At 45.9% G+C, this 19,168-nt stretch overlaps 1 protein-coding gene across 1 annotated transcript in view; it reads left to right on the top strand.

Annotated features, from left to right (window-relative positions):
- Positions 1 to 19,168, top strand: part of TMBIM6 (transmembrane BAX inhibitor motif containing 6) — a 381,522-nt gene that overhangs the window by 316,680 nt on the left and 45,674 nt on the right. Inside the window, exon 9 of the mRNA XM_044083808.1 lies at positions 12,928 to 13,003. Coding sequence (XP_043939743.1) covers positions 12,928 to 13,003 — 76 coding nt within the window. The remainder of the gene's footprint in view (positions 1 to 12,927; positions 13,004 to 19,168) is intronic.

Genomic DNA, 19,168 nt, shown 5'->3' with positions numbered 1-19,168 from the left:
CTGACCTCAGAAGAATCTGTGTACTTGCAAGCATTCGATGCTCTACCATCCATTTCCTGGGTGACTGCACCTGCTGACTATCTTATCAAGCTGATTGTGAAGTGGGCTTGGAAAGCCCCTGACTCCATAGAGCCTAGTCTGAGGAGACCAGACAGAATTTTATTACCTCCTGAATACCAACATTGGGTCAAGGCTTTAGCACTAGATGCTATCGTGATGGCTGCCCCCAAGAAAGAACTCGCCCATGAGGGTTCTCCTGACCACCCTCCTAACTAGGAGTCTAGGAAGATGGATATATTTGGAAAGTGGGTCTGCGCTTCGACTTTCACACTCGGGTCCTTGAACTTCATGGCACATTTTACTAGACTCCAGAGAGACACGATTAAGGATTTATCAGATACTCTTGTGGGACACATTGTCTGACAAGGTGCAGGACAAGTTCGCCTCTCAGCTAGCCCCTCTGGAGTCTCTCAAACTCGTCCATGCAGCTCATTGTACACGCAGCCAAAGGCACAACCAGAGCAGCGGGTTCCAGTGTTGCCATAGGCCACTACACCTGGATGCACTTGCATGAATTTGCAGAGCCCTTCGAGTCCTCCTCTGTCAATGCTCCTTTTGATGGATCATTTTTGTTTGGCCCCAAGGTGAAGGACACTAACCAGGTGTGAGAAAGATAGAAAGACTGTCTGCTGTGGGCATTCATTTTTCTACTCCTCAGCAATCCTACTCCAGGAATCAGAGGAGTGGGAAGATGCGATTCAAAAAGACCCAGGGGCCTTTTCAGGATGCATGTGATAGCAGCTCCCTCGGGGTGGGGGCTCAGATGGAAGACACCAATTGTGAGACAGAGGTGGCCCACGAAACCAGAGTTCCAGAGGCTTTCTTTGGACAACCCTTCCAGTGCTCCTTAAAGGCCTGATTGCTTACCTCTGGAAGCAGTCTGGGAAGACTCACTGCACTCAACAGCCTTGCGACAAATAACCTACACAATACTTGGGTACAGAGAATCATTACCAGAGGCTGTCACATACCCTTCACTCTTTCCCGAGGTCACTGAGAAAAATCCTTGATGATCCACCCAATCAGAGGGATCAAGCAGCCATAGAAGTTCAAAAGCTACTAGAAAAGTCATCCAAGAAGTCCCGCCAGACCAGGTAGAATCCGGATTTTACACCAGGTTCTTTTTAGTGCCAAAGACTGGGGACTGGAGGCCGATATTGGACCTCAGCCTTCTGAACAAGTTTGCTCAGCAGACTATTCTGGATGGTCATGGTTCAGTCTCCTCTTCCCTTTCTAGGGGAAAATGATTGGATGTGCTCTGTAGACCTTCAAGATGCACATTACCACATAGATGGACAAAAGCTCAAGAAGGTATCCCCACTTTTGGCTAAGGGTCAGTCATGAGTTCACAGCACTGTCGTTTAGCCTCCATCACAACCCCCAGAGTGTTCACTGAATACATGGCAGAAGTCCTTGTTCATGTGAGACTATATGTATTCCGGGTGTTTCCTTGTCTAGACTACTGGCTCCTCACTGCCTCTTCCAGCCATCTATTGCTTCAAGCCACAGACTTCATCATACACTTTTTCAGTGCCATGAGCATAACAGTCAGAGAAGTCACAGCTGCCTCCCACTTAAGACCTAAAAATTCATAGGAGCTCTCCTCAGCACAGTTTTGCATAGCTTCTCTAGCCTTTCGCAGACTTCAAAAGAGAAGGTCTCAAGTTCAGCTCATTTTAATGAGAAACAAAGTGGCCGCTCTACTTGGCCACTGCCACAGAACCTAGGACTTGAAGGATATCACCCTGGTTCCCTTGGCGAGATTTCACATGATACTTCAGTGGCTTCTGGCCTCCCAATGGTCCATCCTATCTCATCCGATCGTAGTAACAGGATGTTGCAAAAAGGATTTATCCTGGTGGAAGAAATCCTAATGGGCCGTCCCTTTGTTTCCCCGGAACCTGAGGCCATAGTGACCACTGACACCTCCCAGATGGTGGGGGGGGCATTATCTGTGAAGGACAGTCCAAGGCACTTGGTCTCTGCAAGAGGCCAACTTGCACATTAGTGTCCTGGAGATGAGAGCAGTGTTAGCATTGCAAGCCTTTCAATCTGCTCTTCCTCTAGGAACAGTGGCGATTGTCAGACAACATGTCGGTGGTTTGTACATCAACAAACAGGGTGGAACCAAATCCTACCCCCTTTGCCAGGAAGCTCTGTGTGGCCGTGGGCGATATCTTCCAACTGCTTTTTTGTGGCAACACGTATCCCAGGGATGTCCAATGTGATGGCGGACAAGCTGAGCCGACTCACTGTACTGCCTCACTAGTGGTCTTTCAATCCCAAAATGGCAAAGGAAATCTTTCGCCAATAGGGCCAGCCTTGCTGCAATCTTTGCCTCCCCAAACAACAAGAAGTCCATCCCTAGTCAGGCTTCATGATTTCTCCCCTGCAGTTACACCTATCCTGACATCTTCTCATAAACCTTCTACGAGAAAATTGTATGCTAGCAAATCGAAAAGATTTTCTCTCTGGGCACAAGCTAGGAACATAGATCTATACACCGCTTCCATTCCTTTAGTGTTAGAATTTCTAACCATACTTTTTTTATTGGGGATCGGCTGCTGCTAGTTCAGTTAGCAGCTATCTCCAATTTTCATTTGGGATGACATGAACCTAATCTTATGGCTCACAGATTGTGTAAATCTTTCTTTTTTAAAAGGCATTACTTTATTAAGACCTCCTTTTCAAGAACCTGTATCTCCCTGGGATCTAAATTTTGTTCTTTCGGAACTTACCTCACTGCCTTTTGAACCTTCACATACATGTAATTTAAAGTTCCTATCGTGGAAGACATTTTTCTGATAGCCATTACGTCTGCCAGAAGAGTGTCAGAGCTGGTAGCACTCTGTCAAACCTCCTTACTTGATATTTCAGAGTGAGTTTCCCTTCGCACTAACCCTTCCTTTGTCCAAAATCAAATATTAATAAAATTATTGATCTGCCAGTCTTTTTTCCAAATCATACAAACAAAGCTGAATATAAGTTTCATCAACTTGATGTACACAGAGAGTTAAGTCTGAATAGAGCAAGAGTTCAGAAGATCAAACAAATTGTATCTTTTTCGGAGACTAGAAAAGGAATGCCAGTCTCCAAGATAATGTTCTCAAACTGGATTTCAAATTGCATATCTTTTATTTACTCTTTTAGTGACAAAGAGCTCCCATTTAAAATTAAAGCTCATTCCACCAGATCTGTATCCACATCTGCAGCTTTTCAAGCCAGAATTCCAATGGACGGTATATGTGCAACAGCAACTTGGGCTACCCCTCATACCTGTATTACTCATTACAAATTGGGCTTTGCTTCCAGGGGTAGAGCCTCCTTTGATTCCATGGTTCTTAAGAGTATATTACCATGAGCCACCTGAGAAAAAGGTGCTAGGGACGCTGTCCCATATGCAAGAAAGAAGACAAGATAGGACTCTCTCTTTCGTTTTTTTCTGGTTAGGGGTCACCACAGTGGATCACCTTGTCTGCTCATGATTGGCAGTGGAGTTTTACGGTGTCGAGTTGCCAGCCCGGTGCTCAACCTTCCACGGAAGGCACACACGCACGCACTCATGCCTAGGGTGAATTTTAGTGTGTCCAATACACTTGCAGCATGTCTGTGGGTATGTGGGAGGAAACCTGAGCACCCGGAGGAAACCCACACGATCACAGGGAGGACATGCAGACTCTGCACAGAAGACACCCCAGCTGAAGATCGAACTGGAGAGCCTCTTGCTGTGAGATGACAACGCTAACTACTGCACCACCGCGGCCATCCAAAGGCGAGATAGGACTACCGAACATAAAAATGTTATATACTCAGCATAACATTCCATGTTTGTAGTCCATCTCGCCCTTCTTTCTTGTGAACCCACCTACCTACCCCTGTCCTTGTATCCTTGGAGGATCTGGAGACCAGATAATGTCCATCTTCCTTAGGGTTGGAGACTTTTCATCTTTGTTTTTCCTTGTGGAAATACTTTATATCACTTTTCTAGACAGCCACAAACAAGATCTGGGGATTCTTACTAGTGCATTATGGGATACCTACCTTGCCACAAGCCAATTTGGAGACTTCGAGCTTTGTAATCGTTCACGTCGATCCTTGACTCTGAACCTATATGCAAGAATGAAGGGCGAGATGGACTACAAACATGGAGCATTATGGTGAGTACATAACTTCTTCTTTTCAAATATACACACACACAAAAATGGCATCCCCAAAGTACCAGGAGTTCAGGAGCTTCTTCTAAAACCCATTTTCAGGGCATTATTGAAAACATCCCACTGGGACAGGAAAAGAAGCTTCCTTTTCTAGACTTTCCCGGTTTTTAGAAAAGATAGCCACTTGGAAGAATATTCTAGATCTCTTGAGCCTAAACACATTCTTAATGGTACTAATGTTCAGAATATTGACCCTGTAGGCATTGCTCCCCATGCCGAGCCCTACAAAGTTTGTGGTTACTCAGGATCTAAAAGTTTACTACCCATATATTCCAGCTTTCAGAGGTCAGACGGTTTTTGAGGTTTGTGACTGGAAAATCACACGTCATTTGGTTTAGCTGCTGTGCCAAGAGTGTTTACCAAATGATTGGGCCCACTAATGGCACACCACAAAACTGAGGGCATCCTATCCTCACTTATCTTTACCTGACTGCGTACTGCAGGCACAGTTCATTCAGGAATTGAGGGTGGGGGCTTTGGTTACTCTTTATTTTGCCTGATAAGACTAGGCTTTACCCTGAACCTTCAGAATTCAAACTTGTGCCAGTCTCTTCTGGACAAAGCAGTAGACGAGCTTTTTTATAGTCAGTAGACAAAGTGGAGAACTTTGCAGTCCTCTTCAAAACCATATCAGCAGAGTCTCAGCCAGCTGCCAGACAGATTCAGTGTTGTACATGGCCTCAATCATACCCTTTCAAGCTCCTCCTGCGGAGACTGATAGGTATGTGAAGAATCTGTAGAGCCACTAAAATCTGGCCATGGCAACCATAACCATAACCCTGCTTTGTCCTGTATCTAGAGAAACTGCAGTAGTGAATAAAGTAAATCATGATCAGCGATGGCATGTTGTTCAGGGAGACCACTGCAAACCCTTCTCAGGGCAGATGCCTCAAATCAAGCCTGGGGAGCCTATAACCAAGGGCTGCAAATACAGGGCACCAGGATGGCAGAGGAGAAAGCGATGGCTTTTCTTTCAGATTTTTGCAGACCATGCCCTCCTTTGCCTTCCAGCACGTTTAGCATATGCAGCACTGTTTGGAGATCAAGAAGCTTAAAAGTGACTACAGATGACATGGGCATGTGGTACATCAACAGGTATCTGGGTAGTTACGTTCATCAACTGTGCATTATGGCAGAGTGTGAGTGACCTGCTTTTGAGGATCCTTATCATCACTGACCCAGACCAGATGGCAAAGTGCCATTTGCAGTGAAGTGAAAGTAAGGTATGTGGGCAACAGTACATTATGTGAATATAGTCCAAGGATCACATGCTATTGTATATAGAGTGATACTACTGTACCATGAAGAGCAATGTTGGTAGTAGAGGGAGCATTCTTTACAAGTAAGCAGACTATTGTGTAGGAATCTTTATAGTTAGTAACGTGTATCCTGCTCTAATTTATGCCTAGGCCATTTGGCAGAAGGCAGCTACAGAGTACTGGAGTTAACTCATTTTCATCAGAATAATTTGGATGTAAGCCATATTTACTTTGGATGCAAAATTTCAGTAGTTAGATAATTTTCTTGGGTGGCGAAAGCCAGGGTGCCCTTTTGGCTAGGCTTGTAAAGGCCCTAGGGCCGATAGCCTAGTACCTACATATGATATATTTGAGTGAAAGTAGTGTTTTCAGCTAGGATGAGTACTTTTGTCTAAGCCATTCTCTCCTAAGACAAGCCCCAAAGATAGTGGAATGAATAGTTATGACTTGATTTTTAGTTTATCTGTTAAGGGAATGCAGTAGTAAAGTTGCAGCAGTATAAGTAATAGGGCAGATTTGAGAAGTGATGGGACTTGTCTGTCTTCTGAGTGACAGACACTGATCATGAGTAGTCAAGGAGAGAAATGAACTTTCATGTTTTGTTTACATTAATTTGTAGGATATTGTCGTTTCTGGATTTCAGTTCAGGGTAGGGAACCCTGTAAGGCATGATGTTAAGTTGTCTATCTCGCCTTCATTCTTGCTGGATGGGTTCGGAGCCGACCTCGGCTCCGACTCGGCCACTCTAAAAGCTCGAGAGTTGGTTCCACCGGCTCGAGGCCCCCCTTATATCCCACAATGCTAGGCGAGAGTTACCTCAGATCTCGTTTGCCGCTACAGCTTCGAGGTTGGTTGCTTCTACCGGTTCCTGGTGAGTGTTAGCTTTTTCTTCAAAAAGTTACTCTTTTTTTCCCCTTTTAACTTTAATTCTTCCTAAATTAGTACTTAATTATTAGTATTTTTACTAAAATTGTTATTGTTTTTTTTAGTATTACTAATTTTTGCTGACAGGGTATAACTGTGTGTTTGGGTGTGTGTTAGTGTACACCTGTCAGATATAGGAAATGTCAAAAGAAGCAAAGGTCTCCGGATTCAAGAAGTGTGATGCATGCTGTCAGAAAATGTCTCTGACAGACGCTCACACTTCTTGTGTCTATTGTCTGGGGCCTTTGCACCTGCAGGACTCCTGTGCTGTGTGCCATGGCTTCAGCCCCAGGGTCCTGCAGGAAAGAAAAAACAAGTTGATTTTGAGAGGCTTGTTGAAGCCAGAGGATTCCCTGTCAGTTTCAACAGGGAAGCCCTCTAAGGCATCGAGGTCTTCGGCTCCGCTTCTGAGCCGAGACCTCAGGTTGTTCAACCTTGCCTTTATCGGCTCCGGCTGGAGCCGATAAGACTCAGTCCACAGTTTCTGTGGTTCTCGCCCGCCGGAGCCGAGGTTATCGAGGTACCCGTGTCGGCTCCGACAAGATCTTCGGAGCCGACAACCAGAAAGAGGTCTAGGTCACCTTCTCTTGGCTCCGTTCATTCGGCTCCAGGATCTCCCCTGCTGTCTGAACGGAGCCAAAGGTCTCATTCCTCTAGGTCATCGAGGCTTTCCGATCATGACCTTCAGAGGGTGGTGAGTCGACTACTTAAGTCCGAGGCACTAGCCCAGATGCTTCAGAGCCCGACTCATCAGTCAGTGCCTGCCCCGGTCCATCAACTCTTTCCTCCTTCGACTCTTTTGAGTTCGGAGCCGGGTCGTGTCGGAACCGAGACTGTGGTCACTTCGGAGCCGAGACAGTTGTCTTCGCTCCGCTGCCGGCTCCGCTTTCTTCCTTGGAGGAATCTCGGCGCCGGACTTCCCTCGTCGGCTCGAGGGGTGAGTGGCATCGGACCCTTGTCCGCCCCCTCTCCTCTCGGTGCTTGGCGCTGGTGAGTTCGGCTCCGACATCGACCTCGGAGCCATCACTGTCGGTGCCGAGGGGTCCTTAGCTCCTCGGAGCGTGGACCTCTGGCTCTGCCTGACAGGGGTGCATTCGAGGTCATGCGGAGTGTGTTAGAGCCTGGCTCTACTCCACAGTCGGCTCCGTCAGCCCCTCCATCTATGCTGCCTCAGGGTAAGTCGACTCACTCCCTCATCCCGGACCGCAGAGAGCAAGCTCCTCAGGAGCCCCCTTTGGGGATTTCATCCTCTTCCGAGGCCTCTCCTGATTTGGCAGAAGAGCCTCCTCGGAAGAGGAAGTGCAAGAGGAAGCACATTGACTCACCTGAGTCTATCACGTCGGACACAGATCTGGATGATTCTGAGGGTTCCCCGTTCCCCTTCTGAAGATGTCTCATTTGCAGACATTCTGGAGATCCTGAAACAGAGGGGAAATTGGCCAGCCCTCAACCCTTCGGAGGACGAATCTGTGTATCTTGAGGCGTTTGGCTCTCGACCTTCCACCTCCTGGGTGTCCCCCTTGACCCCCTCATGCAGGTGGTTGCTAAGAAGGCATGGACGGCTCCTGATTCAGTGGACCCCACTCCCAGGAGACCCTCCAAATTCATCACAGCTCCATCAGACAAGCAATTTTTATCAAAAGGAGTTTCTGTGGATGCTATGGTGGTAGCTGCCGCCACAAAGAAGGAACTGGCTGATCCTTCAGTGCCTGTCCATCCACCTAACAAGGAATCTAGGTCCATGGATAGGTACGGAAGCGGATGTTCTCCTCAGCGACGCTTGCCATGCGTTCGCTGAATTACCTGTGCCATTTCACTGCCTTCAAAGGGACTTGATCAAAGAAGCGAGTGAAATGTTAAGGACCCTACAGCTGCGGGGTTCCAAGAGAAACTGAACACGCAGCTGGCTACCCTTAATACCAAATCCAACTCCTCCATGCGCCTCCTCTTATGCGGCCTATGGGGCGAGCAGAGCCGCAGGGACAGGGGTAGCCTTACGTAGGCACGCCTGGATGCGGCTATGCAACTTTGGAACCTTTCCAAGACGCTTTCACGAACTCCCCTTTGATGGATCATCTCTTTGGTCCTCAAGTGAAAGAAACCCTGACTAGGTGCGAGACTGATGGCAAGACCCTTTCTGCCGCCGGAGTCCGTTTTCGACTCCTTCTAGGCCTTACCCCAAAGGCCAGAAGGGTGGGAAGATGTGGTTCCGTAAACAATCTCAAGGGACTTCGCCTGACGCACAGAGTCGTTTTCCTACCAAAGGCAGAGGTGGGAATAACAATGGTAGACGTCGCCCTAGGGGCAGGGGGGGTCCGCAGAACCAGGGCAATCGGGAAGCCTTTCCTGACAAGCCCTTTCAGCATCCCTGAGGTGTTGCCCGACTGCCCATCTTCGGAGGCAGTCGGGGGAAGATTGTCACTGTACCCAGAAGCCTGGCTATCCCTGACTCAAGACAAATGGGTACAGTCCATCATTTCCGAAGGCTATTCTATCCCTTCTTCTTTTTCCAAATCAGTCAAAAAAATCCCTTCCAGATGTTCCACCCGCTCAAAGGGATATAGCAGCTTTGGAAATTTCAAAACTGCTTGCAAAAAGAGCAATTCAGTCAGTGCCAGCAGACCAACAAGGATCCGGAATCTACTCAAGGTTCTTTTTAGTTCCAAAGAAAACAGGGACTGGAGACCGATTTTGGATCTCAGTGTCTTGAACAAATCAGTCAAGAAAACAAGGTTTCGGATGGTCACGCTGCAATCCATTCTTCCCCTTTTGGGCAAAGGAAACTGGATGTGCTCTATAGACCTTCGGGATGCGTACTATCACATAAAAATGAACAGACGCTCCAGAAGATTCCTCCGCTTCAGGCTGGGAACCAGTCATTTTCAGTTCAGGGCCCTGCCCTTTGGTCTCACCACTGCCCCCCGGGTGTTTACCAAATGCATGGCAGTGGTAGCTTCTCACCTGAGACGACAAGGATTCCAGGTGTTTCCATATTTGGACGACTGGCTTCTCACAGCTCCCAACAAGCATCTCCTTTTTATGGCCAGAGATTATACCTTTCGCGTTTGTCAAAAACTGGGTATTTCAATAAATTGCGAAAAGTCTGTTTTGTCGCCTTGTCGTACTATTACCTACATAGGCGCAAATTTAGATACTGTAAACATGTCTGCAACGCTAACGAACCAAAGGATATCAGACATTCACAAATTGGTGTCACTTCTTCTCAACAACAACAGAGCCAAGGCCAGATTAGTTCTAAAGGTGTTGGGAATCATGGCAGCGGCCATACCTCTCCTCCCATTGGCCAGATACCACATGCGGATCCTTCAGTGGATGCTTTTTTCTCAATGGTCATACCAGGAACTTCCAATGTCTCACACCATTATGATCACGCAAGCGTGCAAAAAGCATCTCATGTGGTGGATGTCTTCCCCCCAGCTCCTGTCGGGAAGACCATTTGTTCCACCTCCTCCGGTTGCTACTCTGACAACGGATGCCTCCCTGATCGGGTGGGGGGGGGCATTATCAGGGCAGGACAGTCCAGGGCACATGGCAACCAAACTAATGCCACTTGCACATAAATGTTCTGGAGATGAGAGCAGTGCTTTTAGCGTTGCAAGCCCTTCAAGACTCTCTTCCCTTAGGAACGATTGCAATCCAGACAGACAATATGTCTGTAGTGTGGTACATCAACAAACAAGGCGGAACCAGATCATACCCCCTGTGTCGAGAAGCACTCAGACTATGGCAATGGGCGATTTCTTCTCAGCGGTTTCTGATAGCAACGCACATCCCCGGGAAGTCCAATCACATTGCGGACAAGTTGAGCAGAGCTATACTCATGCCTCACGAGTGGTCTCTGAAAGACTCTGTAGTGAGAGAGATATTTCTCAAGTGGGGTCAGCCTTGCTGCGATCTTTTTGCTACTCCCCAAAACAGCAAGTGCAGAGAATACTTCACTCTATTCCCTTTACCAGGCCAACCCAGCAGGGACGCTCTAGTCCAAGTTTGGCCCCGGGGACTTCTGTATGCATTTCCTCTTTTCCCTCTGATCTCTCAAGTAATACAGAAAGCTATCGCTCAGAAGGCCTCATTGATCCTCATTGCTCCTTACTGGCCTCGACAAGTGTGGTTCCCCTTTCTACATCCTTTTCTCTTGGAGCGACCGTGGAATCTGGACCTAGTTCCAGATCTTTTGATCCACCAATCGGGTCAGTTTCATCGCTCCCTCCCCTCTCTGAACCTCACTGCTTGGTTCCTCCAGTTCCAACCGTAGCCAGGCTTCCTCATTTATCTCACTCGGTTAGAGATATATTGATAGCTTCCCATAAATCTTCCACTCGAAAGATTTATTTGAGTAAGTGGAAACGCTTCTCATATTGGGCACAAGGAAAGGACATAGATCCTTTCACCGCTTCCATCCAACTAGTTCTTGATTTTCTAGCTGAACTCTTCCATGCAGGTTCATCTCCATCTACTCTTAAGGTTCAATTGGCAGCTATTTCTAATTTTCATGTGGGCATTTCTGAATCTGCCCTAATGTCCCACAAACTTTGCAAAGCCTTTTTGAAAGGAGTTTTTCTTCTCAGACCTCCTATAAGAAATCCTCCTTCTCCTTGGGACCTAAATTTAGTTCTTGCTTCTTTGATTCTTTCCCCTTTCGAACCTGCAGCTTCATGTTCCTTGAAATTATTATCATGGAAAACTCTTTTCTGGTGGCTATCACATCAGCTAGAAGAATTTCAGAACTTCAAGCACTCAGTTGTCGCTCTCCTTATCTTCTGTTCCATAAGGACAGAGTTTCCTTACTTAACTAACCCGTCCTTTTGCCTAAGGTGGTTTCAACATCAAATCTAAACCAAAGCATTGACCTCCCTGTCTTTTTCCCAGAGTATTCAAATAGGTCTGAACAAAATTACACTGCCTGGATGTTCATCGTCAATTAAGGTACTACTTGGACAGGACGAAACAATTCAGAAAATCTGATCAGCTGTTTGTCTCCTATGAAAGCAGAAAGGGACTTCCAGTTTCAAAGGTATCATTATCCAGATGGCTAACATCTCTGATTACCCTTGTTTATGAGATTAGACACCAAAACTGCCTAATAAACCTAAAGCCCATTCCACCAGAGCTTTGGCTACTTCTCTAGCCTTCCAAGACAGACTGCCTATTGACACCATTTGTGCAGCTGCTACTTGGGCTACTCCTCACACTTTTATTTCCCATTATAAGTTGGATTTAGCTTCTAGGCATAGAGCTAATTTTGGTTCCACTGTTCTCAGGAGTCTGTTCCGTTAGGCCACCCGGGACAAGGTGCTAGGACGCTGTCCCATCCAGCAAGAATGAAGGCGAGATAGACAACTTAACATATAGAAGTTATGTTCTTACCATAACGCTCCATGTTAGTTGTCTTCTCGCCACCTTCTTAAGGCCCCACCCTCCTTCCCCCTGGCCTGGACAGACCTAGAGGAGTTGTGTTCGTGACCTCTCTTTCTACCACCTCTTTCTTAGTCATATGCTATTATGCATATTTCTTGTTTCAGGATGTAGGTCACCCCTTTTCTTCCTGCTGTTAGAGGTGGATTCTGTTTACAGTTATACTGTTATTGATATAAGCTGGGTTAGCTTACAAACGAGATCTGAGGTAACTCTCGCCTAGCATTGTGGGATATAAGGGGGGCCTCGAGCCGGTGGAACCAACTCTCGAGCTTTTAGAGTGGCGATGGAGCCGAGGTCGGCTCCGAACCCATCCAGCAAGAAGAAGGCGAGAAGAAGACAACTAACATGGAACGTTATGGTAAGAACATAACTTCTATTTTGAGTTTGTGGGGGGGGGGGGGGGGTGCAGGTAGGCTGAATCCAACCACTTTTCTGTATTTAGGAATATGGTTGGAAATTTGTGGTCTCACTGTCAACACAAGATTGTATGACTAAGGGATAAGATAGGGTTGTGCCAGAAAACTAGGTAGTTGTCTAATTCTGGCACATGTACCTTTGCATGGCTGTTGAGGGGTAGCAAGGGGATATGCACTTTAGTCTTTGTTAGTTTCAAAGAGCATGTTTGCCATTTTATTTATTAGTAGTTGGCTTGTTCTAGTAGATCCCTCCATTCCTAAGGTTGATTTGTGGGCCCTTTAGAACTGTGGTACCTTGCCTGTCTTTTAACTTTAAGGATCACGTCATATGTATTTATGTTGAGCAAAGGTAATTTGAGTCTGAATATTGTGGGAAGAACAATATTGGACAAACAAAACACCCTGTGGGACTCTAGTCTTAAGAAAGCTACTGTCCCAGAGAACAAACTAAAAGAACTGACTGGTAGATTTGAACCCATTTCAGTATTCCATCCCCAAACCCATTTGCTTGTGTCTACATACTGAAAACTGTCATTACGATTTTTTTAGTAGCTGTGTTTTTGATTATTCCGCAGTGTAGTTTACTTTTTTTTTTTTTTTTTTTTTTCCTTACAGGCACTGTGTAGATCTTTTTTTGGATTTCATTACAATCTTCAAGAAACTCATGGTTATACTTGCTTTAAATGAGAAGGTAAGATATAATCTTACATTATGGGGTTGCATAGTTTTTGTACCAACTGCAGCTTGATCAACTCTTGTCAGGTAATCTTCTGTTAAAAATTTTTAAAAAAGGCCTTTATTATTGGACATAGAAAAAAGCGAAGAGCTTGTGCTTTTGAGTTTTAGTTGTATGTGTAAATCTCCTGTGTCCTTTTTCTGCTTTATGGTGTGTTGCATTAGATGACATTGTGTAAACTATTAAAGTAAGGATGTGTGCCTGGTTGAATGCAGGTCCTTCGGTTGTTGGGAGAGGAAATAGATTTTACTTGATTACAACTTTGTTGCTCTCAGCAGTTTGGGGAACATATTGCATGCTGCAGTCGCTTGTATAAATTTGGTGAGGGGTAAGATGTGCTAGCAGATTTGTTCATTTTCATTTGCATCACGTAGGTTTATAGTAGCAGCTTGTTATAGCTGACAACATTTGGACAAGTGGCAGAGTGGTCCTTTTTGTAAAATACCTTTGCATTCACGATGTTACCTTGTACATCATTTGTCATGCGTATAACTTGAGAATTATCTTGACATCAGATGTAACCTCCTTGTTACTACCATGAGCAAGCCTTCAGCATGTTTCCCATTTCTCATTTAGAAGGCTTTTTGAAAGCTGTTACTTCATTACTGTAATCTGATTTAACTACCCCTATTATTTTGGAAGGACAGCCTTTACACTTGATTACAGATTTTTACCTTTGTAGCTTGGTCACATAAACAGGGTTTCTTGCGTACACCTGTTACCACCACATAATGTTGCTGAGGCTCTGCTGCTGTTATTTCATTTGAATAAAGCTTGCTGGAGTCACCCAATTACTGACATCATCGAGGCCAGGTAGTGCAGGTCCTTTTTTTTTTTTTTTTTAATCGGTTTCCTCCCCCAAAGTGACATCACCACAGCAATCATCTGATTCTAACTAAAATAATAAGACCCACCCATTCTGTGATGTCATGGCTCCCTTGTCCTTCCCCCAGCCTGAGTGCTGTTCATTTTATTCAGTAGTAGTGTAGTAACACCAATGTTTGGAAACGCAGAAATTTTATGCGTACTTGTACATTCTGCACGGCAAATGATGCTTAGGTGGTGTAGCGCTTGCATACTTCTCTGTTGTATTTGCACCAGATACTGGTAGTGTGCAGTGCGGGAATAGAAAGATTAAAACATTACCCTGGTATCAGAGGTGACAGTGCAACATATTCATAGTGGCTTAACATGAGAGTAGCTCTAAGCAAGCACCATGTGAAACCTGAACAATCACCTAGAATTATTCAGTGCAGCTTCCACACCTTAAGTTTGAAAATGAATTCACATACTCACATGAACAGGAGTAGCTGCATATTGATGGCTAAAGGTGTATGGGCATGTCAGGTGGTTACTACAGTGCAAAACTGGTATGTAATGGTGGAGATATTTGGAAGTAATGAGCAAACACACCAGTAAATTAAAGCCATAGCACCAATTGAACTGGAGGCTGGCAAATAGATTTAGTAAGGGATTTTGTCCATGCACAAATATTTCAACAGTGATTCTTTGCAGTGGCATCCATTATCTGATTCAAGGTAAGTTATGATGTCCTTTATTTAAAAATCAATAAAAAAATTACTTTGTTATAAGTGACTTCTGGACACAAGAAAAAGGAAGGGGAAAATATAGCAATGTGGTTTGTATGTACAAAGACAAATCCAGGGACACTGCAAATGTTTTTTTTTTGTTTTTGTTTTTTTTTTGCAAACCAACCAGTGGAGTAAAAACATATGAAGGCAAATACTGCATACCAACACACTTTGCACATGTAAATCTCAATTTTTAACAAGGTGGAAGCATAAAGTGATACCTGGTTAATAGTATAAATGTTTTATTCTTTAGCTCCTTGGTGCAAGACCTTACTGGATGTTATTGCAGTCAAGTAAAGCCATGGCTATAGTGCAGCAAAAAAATGTCCCCTCTAACTAAGGAAATGCTAGAGCAAAGATTAAATTACATGAGTCAAGCACACTGCTGAGATCTGCCAAACAATGGAATTACCAGGTCAAATTACCCTCAGGACTTTGACAGCTAGGGAAGCTAAGTGTTATGGGGGACGGGAGAAGTAAATGGACTGGAATTCATTGTCTCACAAATTAGTGCTATTTAAACTAAATTAGAAAAAAAAGCAGCAGTAAACTGCACTTTGAGTGTGTTCTGTGGCATTTGCACTGTTTCTGTCTTAAGTAGTCATCCAGCAGCAGATAATGTTACTTACACTGTTCTATTTTACTCAGTACTTTGTACGCATGCAACATCTATGAAATGACAGGAACTTTAGGCAAACGGAGGCCTGCATGATGTAACATTTTTGAGCCAAACAATGATTTCTGGGATATTGGATGGCAACCTGATTTATCCAAATCACGTCAATATGCCTGCCTCCAGGTGGTCAGAGTCTGGAATTACATATAAAAATATTTAAAATCCTGTAAATCCCAGAGTGCTGTTAAAGTGTAGGAAACATCATGCCATGATGTTTTAAACATGTTTTTTGAGTCTGTGGGTGCAGTACACCTTTGAGCAATTGCTTGCCCCAGTGAATTACTCAAAAGGGGGAAAAAGGCTTGGCAAATTAATCCCAACCTGAAGCTTAAGGAAGTATTATTTTTCAGCAGTAGTAGTAGGGAAATTTAAAGGACCACTTCGGGCAAACAATGAAAAAAAACATATATTTTTTTTATCCTGCCATGATTTACTGCATTTCCTAAAGCTGCCTGCTGCAAAATAAGTGTTCTTTCCTAATTTTATTTTTTTTTATTCTTGTCTGCCCTCATGGGGGCAGACATTCTGATTCCTTTGGAAAGCTAAATCTGTCTCAATGTACAGACTGTGAGAACAAATAGCCCTATAATTTTTTGTCAGACTAGACTTCCATTCACTTAGAATGGACCACCTGAAAAAAAATGCCAAGTTTGAGAGTCTGTGTCATTGACTGGTATGTGCTGAGTTTTACAAATGTTGTTCCTACTGATGTACTACACATTCTCTGAAAGAAACTTGCAAAAGTGTCAACAAATTACTGAGATAAAAGACTTTTCACAAGGAGCAGATGTTAAGTTGTCTATCTCGCCTTCATTCTTGCTGGATGGGTTCGGAGCCGACCTCGGCTCCGACTCGGCCACTCTAAAAGCTCGAGAGTTGGTTCCACCGGCTCGAGGCTCCCCTTATATCCCACAATGCTAGGCGAGAGTTACCTCAGATCTCGTTTGCCGCTACAGCTTCGAGGTTGGTTTTCTACCGGTTCTTGGTAAGTGACTTTTTCTTGTGTAATTTAGTCTATCAAAACCCCTTTAATTTTAATATTTTTACTTATTTCCCTTAGTTTAGAGAAATTTTTATCCCCTTCTAAAAATTCTGCTTTTTCCCTCAAGAACTTTAGGTTCTTCCCTTGGGCCTACAGGCCTTTTCCCTTCCCTAGTGGAGTGTGTGTGTATTATTTTAAAAATCCTAGTTAGTGGTTTTTATTATTTAACTTGACAGGGTATAATTAGTGTGTTTGTGTGTGTGTTTGTTTACACCTGTTTAAAAATGTCTAAAGAAGCAAAGGTCTCCGGATTCAAGAAGTGTGATGCGTGCTGTCAGAAAATGTCTCTGACAGACGCTCACACTTCTTGTGTCTACTGTCTTGGGCCTTTGCACCTGCAGGACTCCTGTGCTGTGTGCCATGGCTTCAGCCCCAGGGTCCTGCAGGAAAGAAAAAATAAATTGATATTAAGAGGCTTACTCAAGCCAGAGGATTCCCTATCTGTTTCAACAGGGAAGCCCTCTAAGGCATCTAGGTCTCGGCTCACAACTGAGCCGAGACCTAAGGTTTCTCAACCTCTGCCTTCATCGGCCCGCTGGAGCCGATAAGTCTCAGTCCACAGTTTCTGTGGTTCTCGCCCGCCGGAGCCGAGGTAGTAGAAGTTCCCGTGTCGGCTCTGACCAGACCTACGGAGCCGACAACTAGGAAGAGGTCCAGGTCACCATCTCTTGGCTCCGTTCATTCGGCTCCAGGATCTCCCCTGCTGTCTGAACGGAGCCAAAGATCTCACTCCTCTAGGTCATCGAGGCTGTCGGATCATGACCTTCAGAGGGTAGTGAGTCGACTTCTTAAGTCCGAGGCACTGGCCCAGATGCTTCAGAGCCCGACTCATCAGTCGATGCCTGCCCTGGTCCATCAACATATTCCTCCTTCGACTCTCTTGAGCTCGGAGCCGGGTCGCGTCGGAACCGAGACTGTGATAGCGTCGGAGCCGATACAATTGTCTTCGAACGGGGAGTTAGCTCCGTCGTCGGCTCCGATTTCTTCCTTGGAAGAATCTCGGCCCCGGACTTCCCTCGTCGGCTCCGAGGGGGTGAGTGGCATCGGACCCTTGTCCGACCCCCCTCTCCCTCTCGGTGCTTCGGCGCTGGTGAGTTCGGCTCTGACATCGGCCTCGGAGCCATCACTGTCTGTGCCGAGGGGGGTTCTTAGCTTCGGAGCGGGGACCTCTGGCTCTGCCTGACAGGGGTGCATTCGAGGTCATGCGGAGTGTGTTAGAGCCTGGCTCTACTCCACAGTCGGCTCCCGCCCCTCCCTCTACAGTGGCTCAGGTTAAGGCGACTCACTCCCTCATCCCGGACCGCAGAGAGCCAGCCTCTCAGGAACCCCTGTGGGATTTCATCCTCTTCCGAGGCCTCTCCTGATTTGGCAGAAGAGCCCCTCGGAAGAGGAAGTGTAAGAGGAAACACATTGACTCACCTGAGTCCATCACATCAGACACAGATTTGGATGATTCTGAGGGTTCCCCTGCCCCTTCTGAAGATGTCTCATTTGCAGACATTCTGGAGATCCTGAAACAGAGGGGAAATTGGCCAGCCCTCAACCCTTCGGAGGACGAATCTGTGTATCTTGAGGCGTTTGTCTCTCGTCCTTCCACCTCCTGGGTGTCTCCCTTGACCCCTCATGCAGGTGGTTGCTAAGAAGGCATGGACGACTCCTGATTCAGTGGACCCCACTCCCAGGAGACCCTCCAAGTTCATAACAGCACCAGCAGACAAACAGTTCTTAACAAAAGGAGTTTCTGTGGATGGCTATGGTGGTAGCTGCTGCCACTAAGAAGGAGCTAGCTGATCCTTCAGTACCTGTCCATCCACCTAACAAGGAATCTAGGTCCATGGACAGGTACGGGAAGCGGATGTTCTCGCCAGCGACATTTACCATGCGTCGCTGAACTACCTGTGCCATTTTACTGCCTTCAAAGGGACTTGATCAAGGAAGCGAGTGAAATGTTAAAGGACCCTACAGCTGCGGGTTTCCAAGATAAGATGAACACGCAGCTGGCTACCCTTAACTCCATAACCAACTCCTCCATGCACCTTCTTTCTTACGCGGCTGATGGAGCGAGCAGAGCCGCAGGGACAGGTGTGGCCTTACGTAGGCATGCCTGGATGCGGCTATGCAATTTTGGACCCTTCAAGACGTCTTTCACTAACTCCCCGTTCGATGGATCATCCCTCTTGGTCCTCAAGTGAAAGAAACCTTGACTAGGTGCGAAACTGATGGCAAGACCCTTTCTGCCGTCGGAGTCCGTTTTTCTACTCCTTCTAGGCCTTACCCCAAAGGCCAGAAAGGTGGAAAGATGTGGTTCCGTAAACAATCTCAAGGGACTTCGCCTGACGACAGAGTCGCTTTCCGCCAGAAGCAGAGGCGGAATAACAATGGTAGACGCCGCCTAGGGGCAGGGGGTCCGAGAACCAGGGCAATCGGGAAGCCTTCCCTGACAAGCCCTTTCAGCATCCCTGAGGTGTTGCCCGACTGCCCATCTTCGGAGGCAGTCGGGGGAAGATTGTCACTGTACCCAGAAGCCTGGCTATCCCTGACTCAAGACAAATGGGTACAGTCCATCATTTCCGAAGGCTATTCTATCCCCTTTCTTCGCATTCCAAATCAGTCAAAAAAATCCCTTCCAGATGTTCCACCCGCTCAAAGGGATCTTGCAGCTTTGGAAATTTCAAAGCTGCTTGCAAAAAGAGCAATTCAGCCAGTTCCAGCAGACCAGCAAGGATCCGCAATCTACTCCAGGTTCTTTTTAGTTCCAAAGAAAACAGGGGACTGGAGACCAATTTTGGATCTCAGTGTCTTGAACAAGT

This window comes from Protopterus annectens, chromosome 9.part0 (assembly GCF_019279795.1).
Source record: "Protopterus annectens isolate FY-2018-M chromosome 9.part0, PAN1.0, whole genome shotgun sequence".
Taxonomy (NCBI): Eukaryota; Metazoa; Chordata; order Ceratodontiformes; family Protopteridae; genus Protopterus; species Protopterus annectens.
This window is presented reverse-complemented; position numbering and strand designations above follow the sequence as displayed.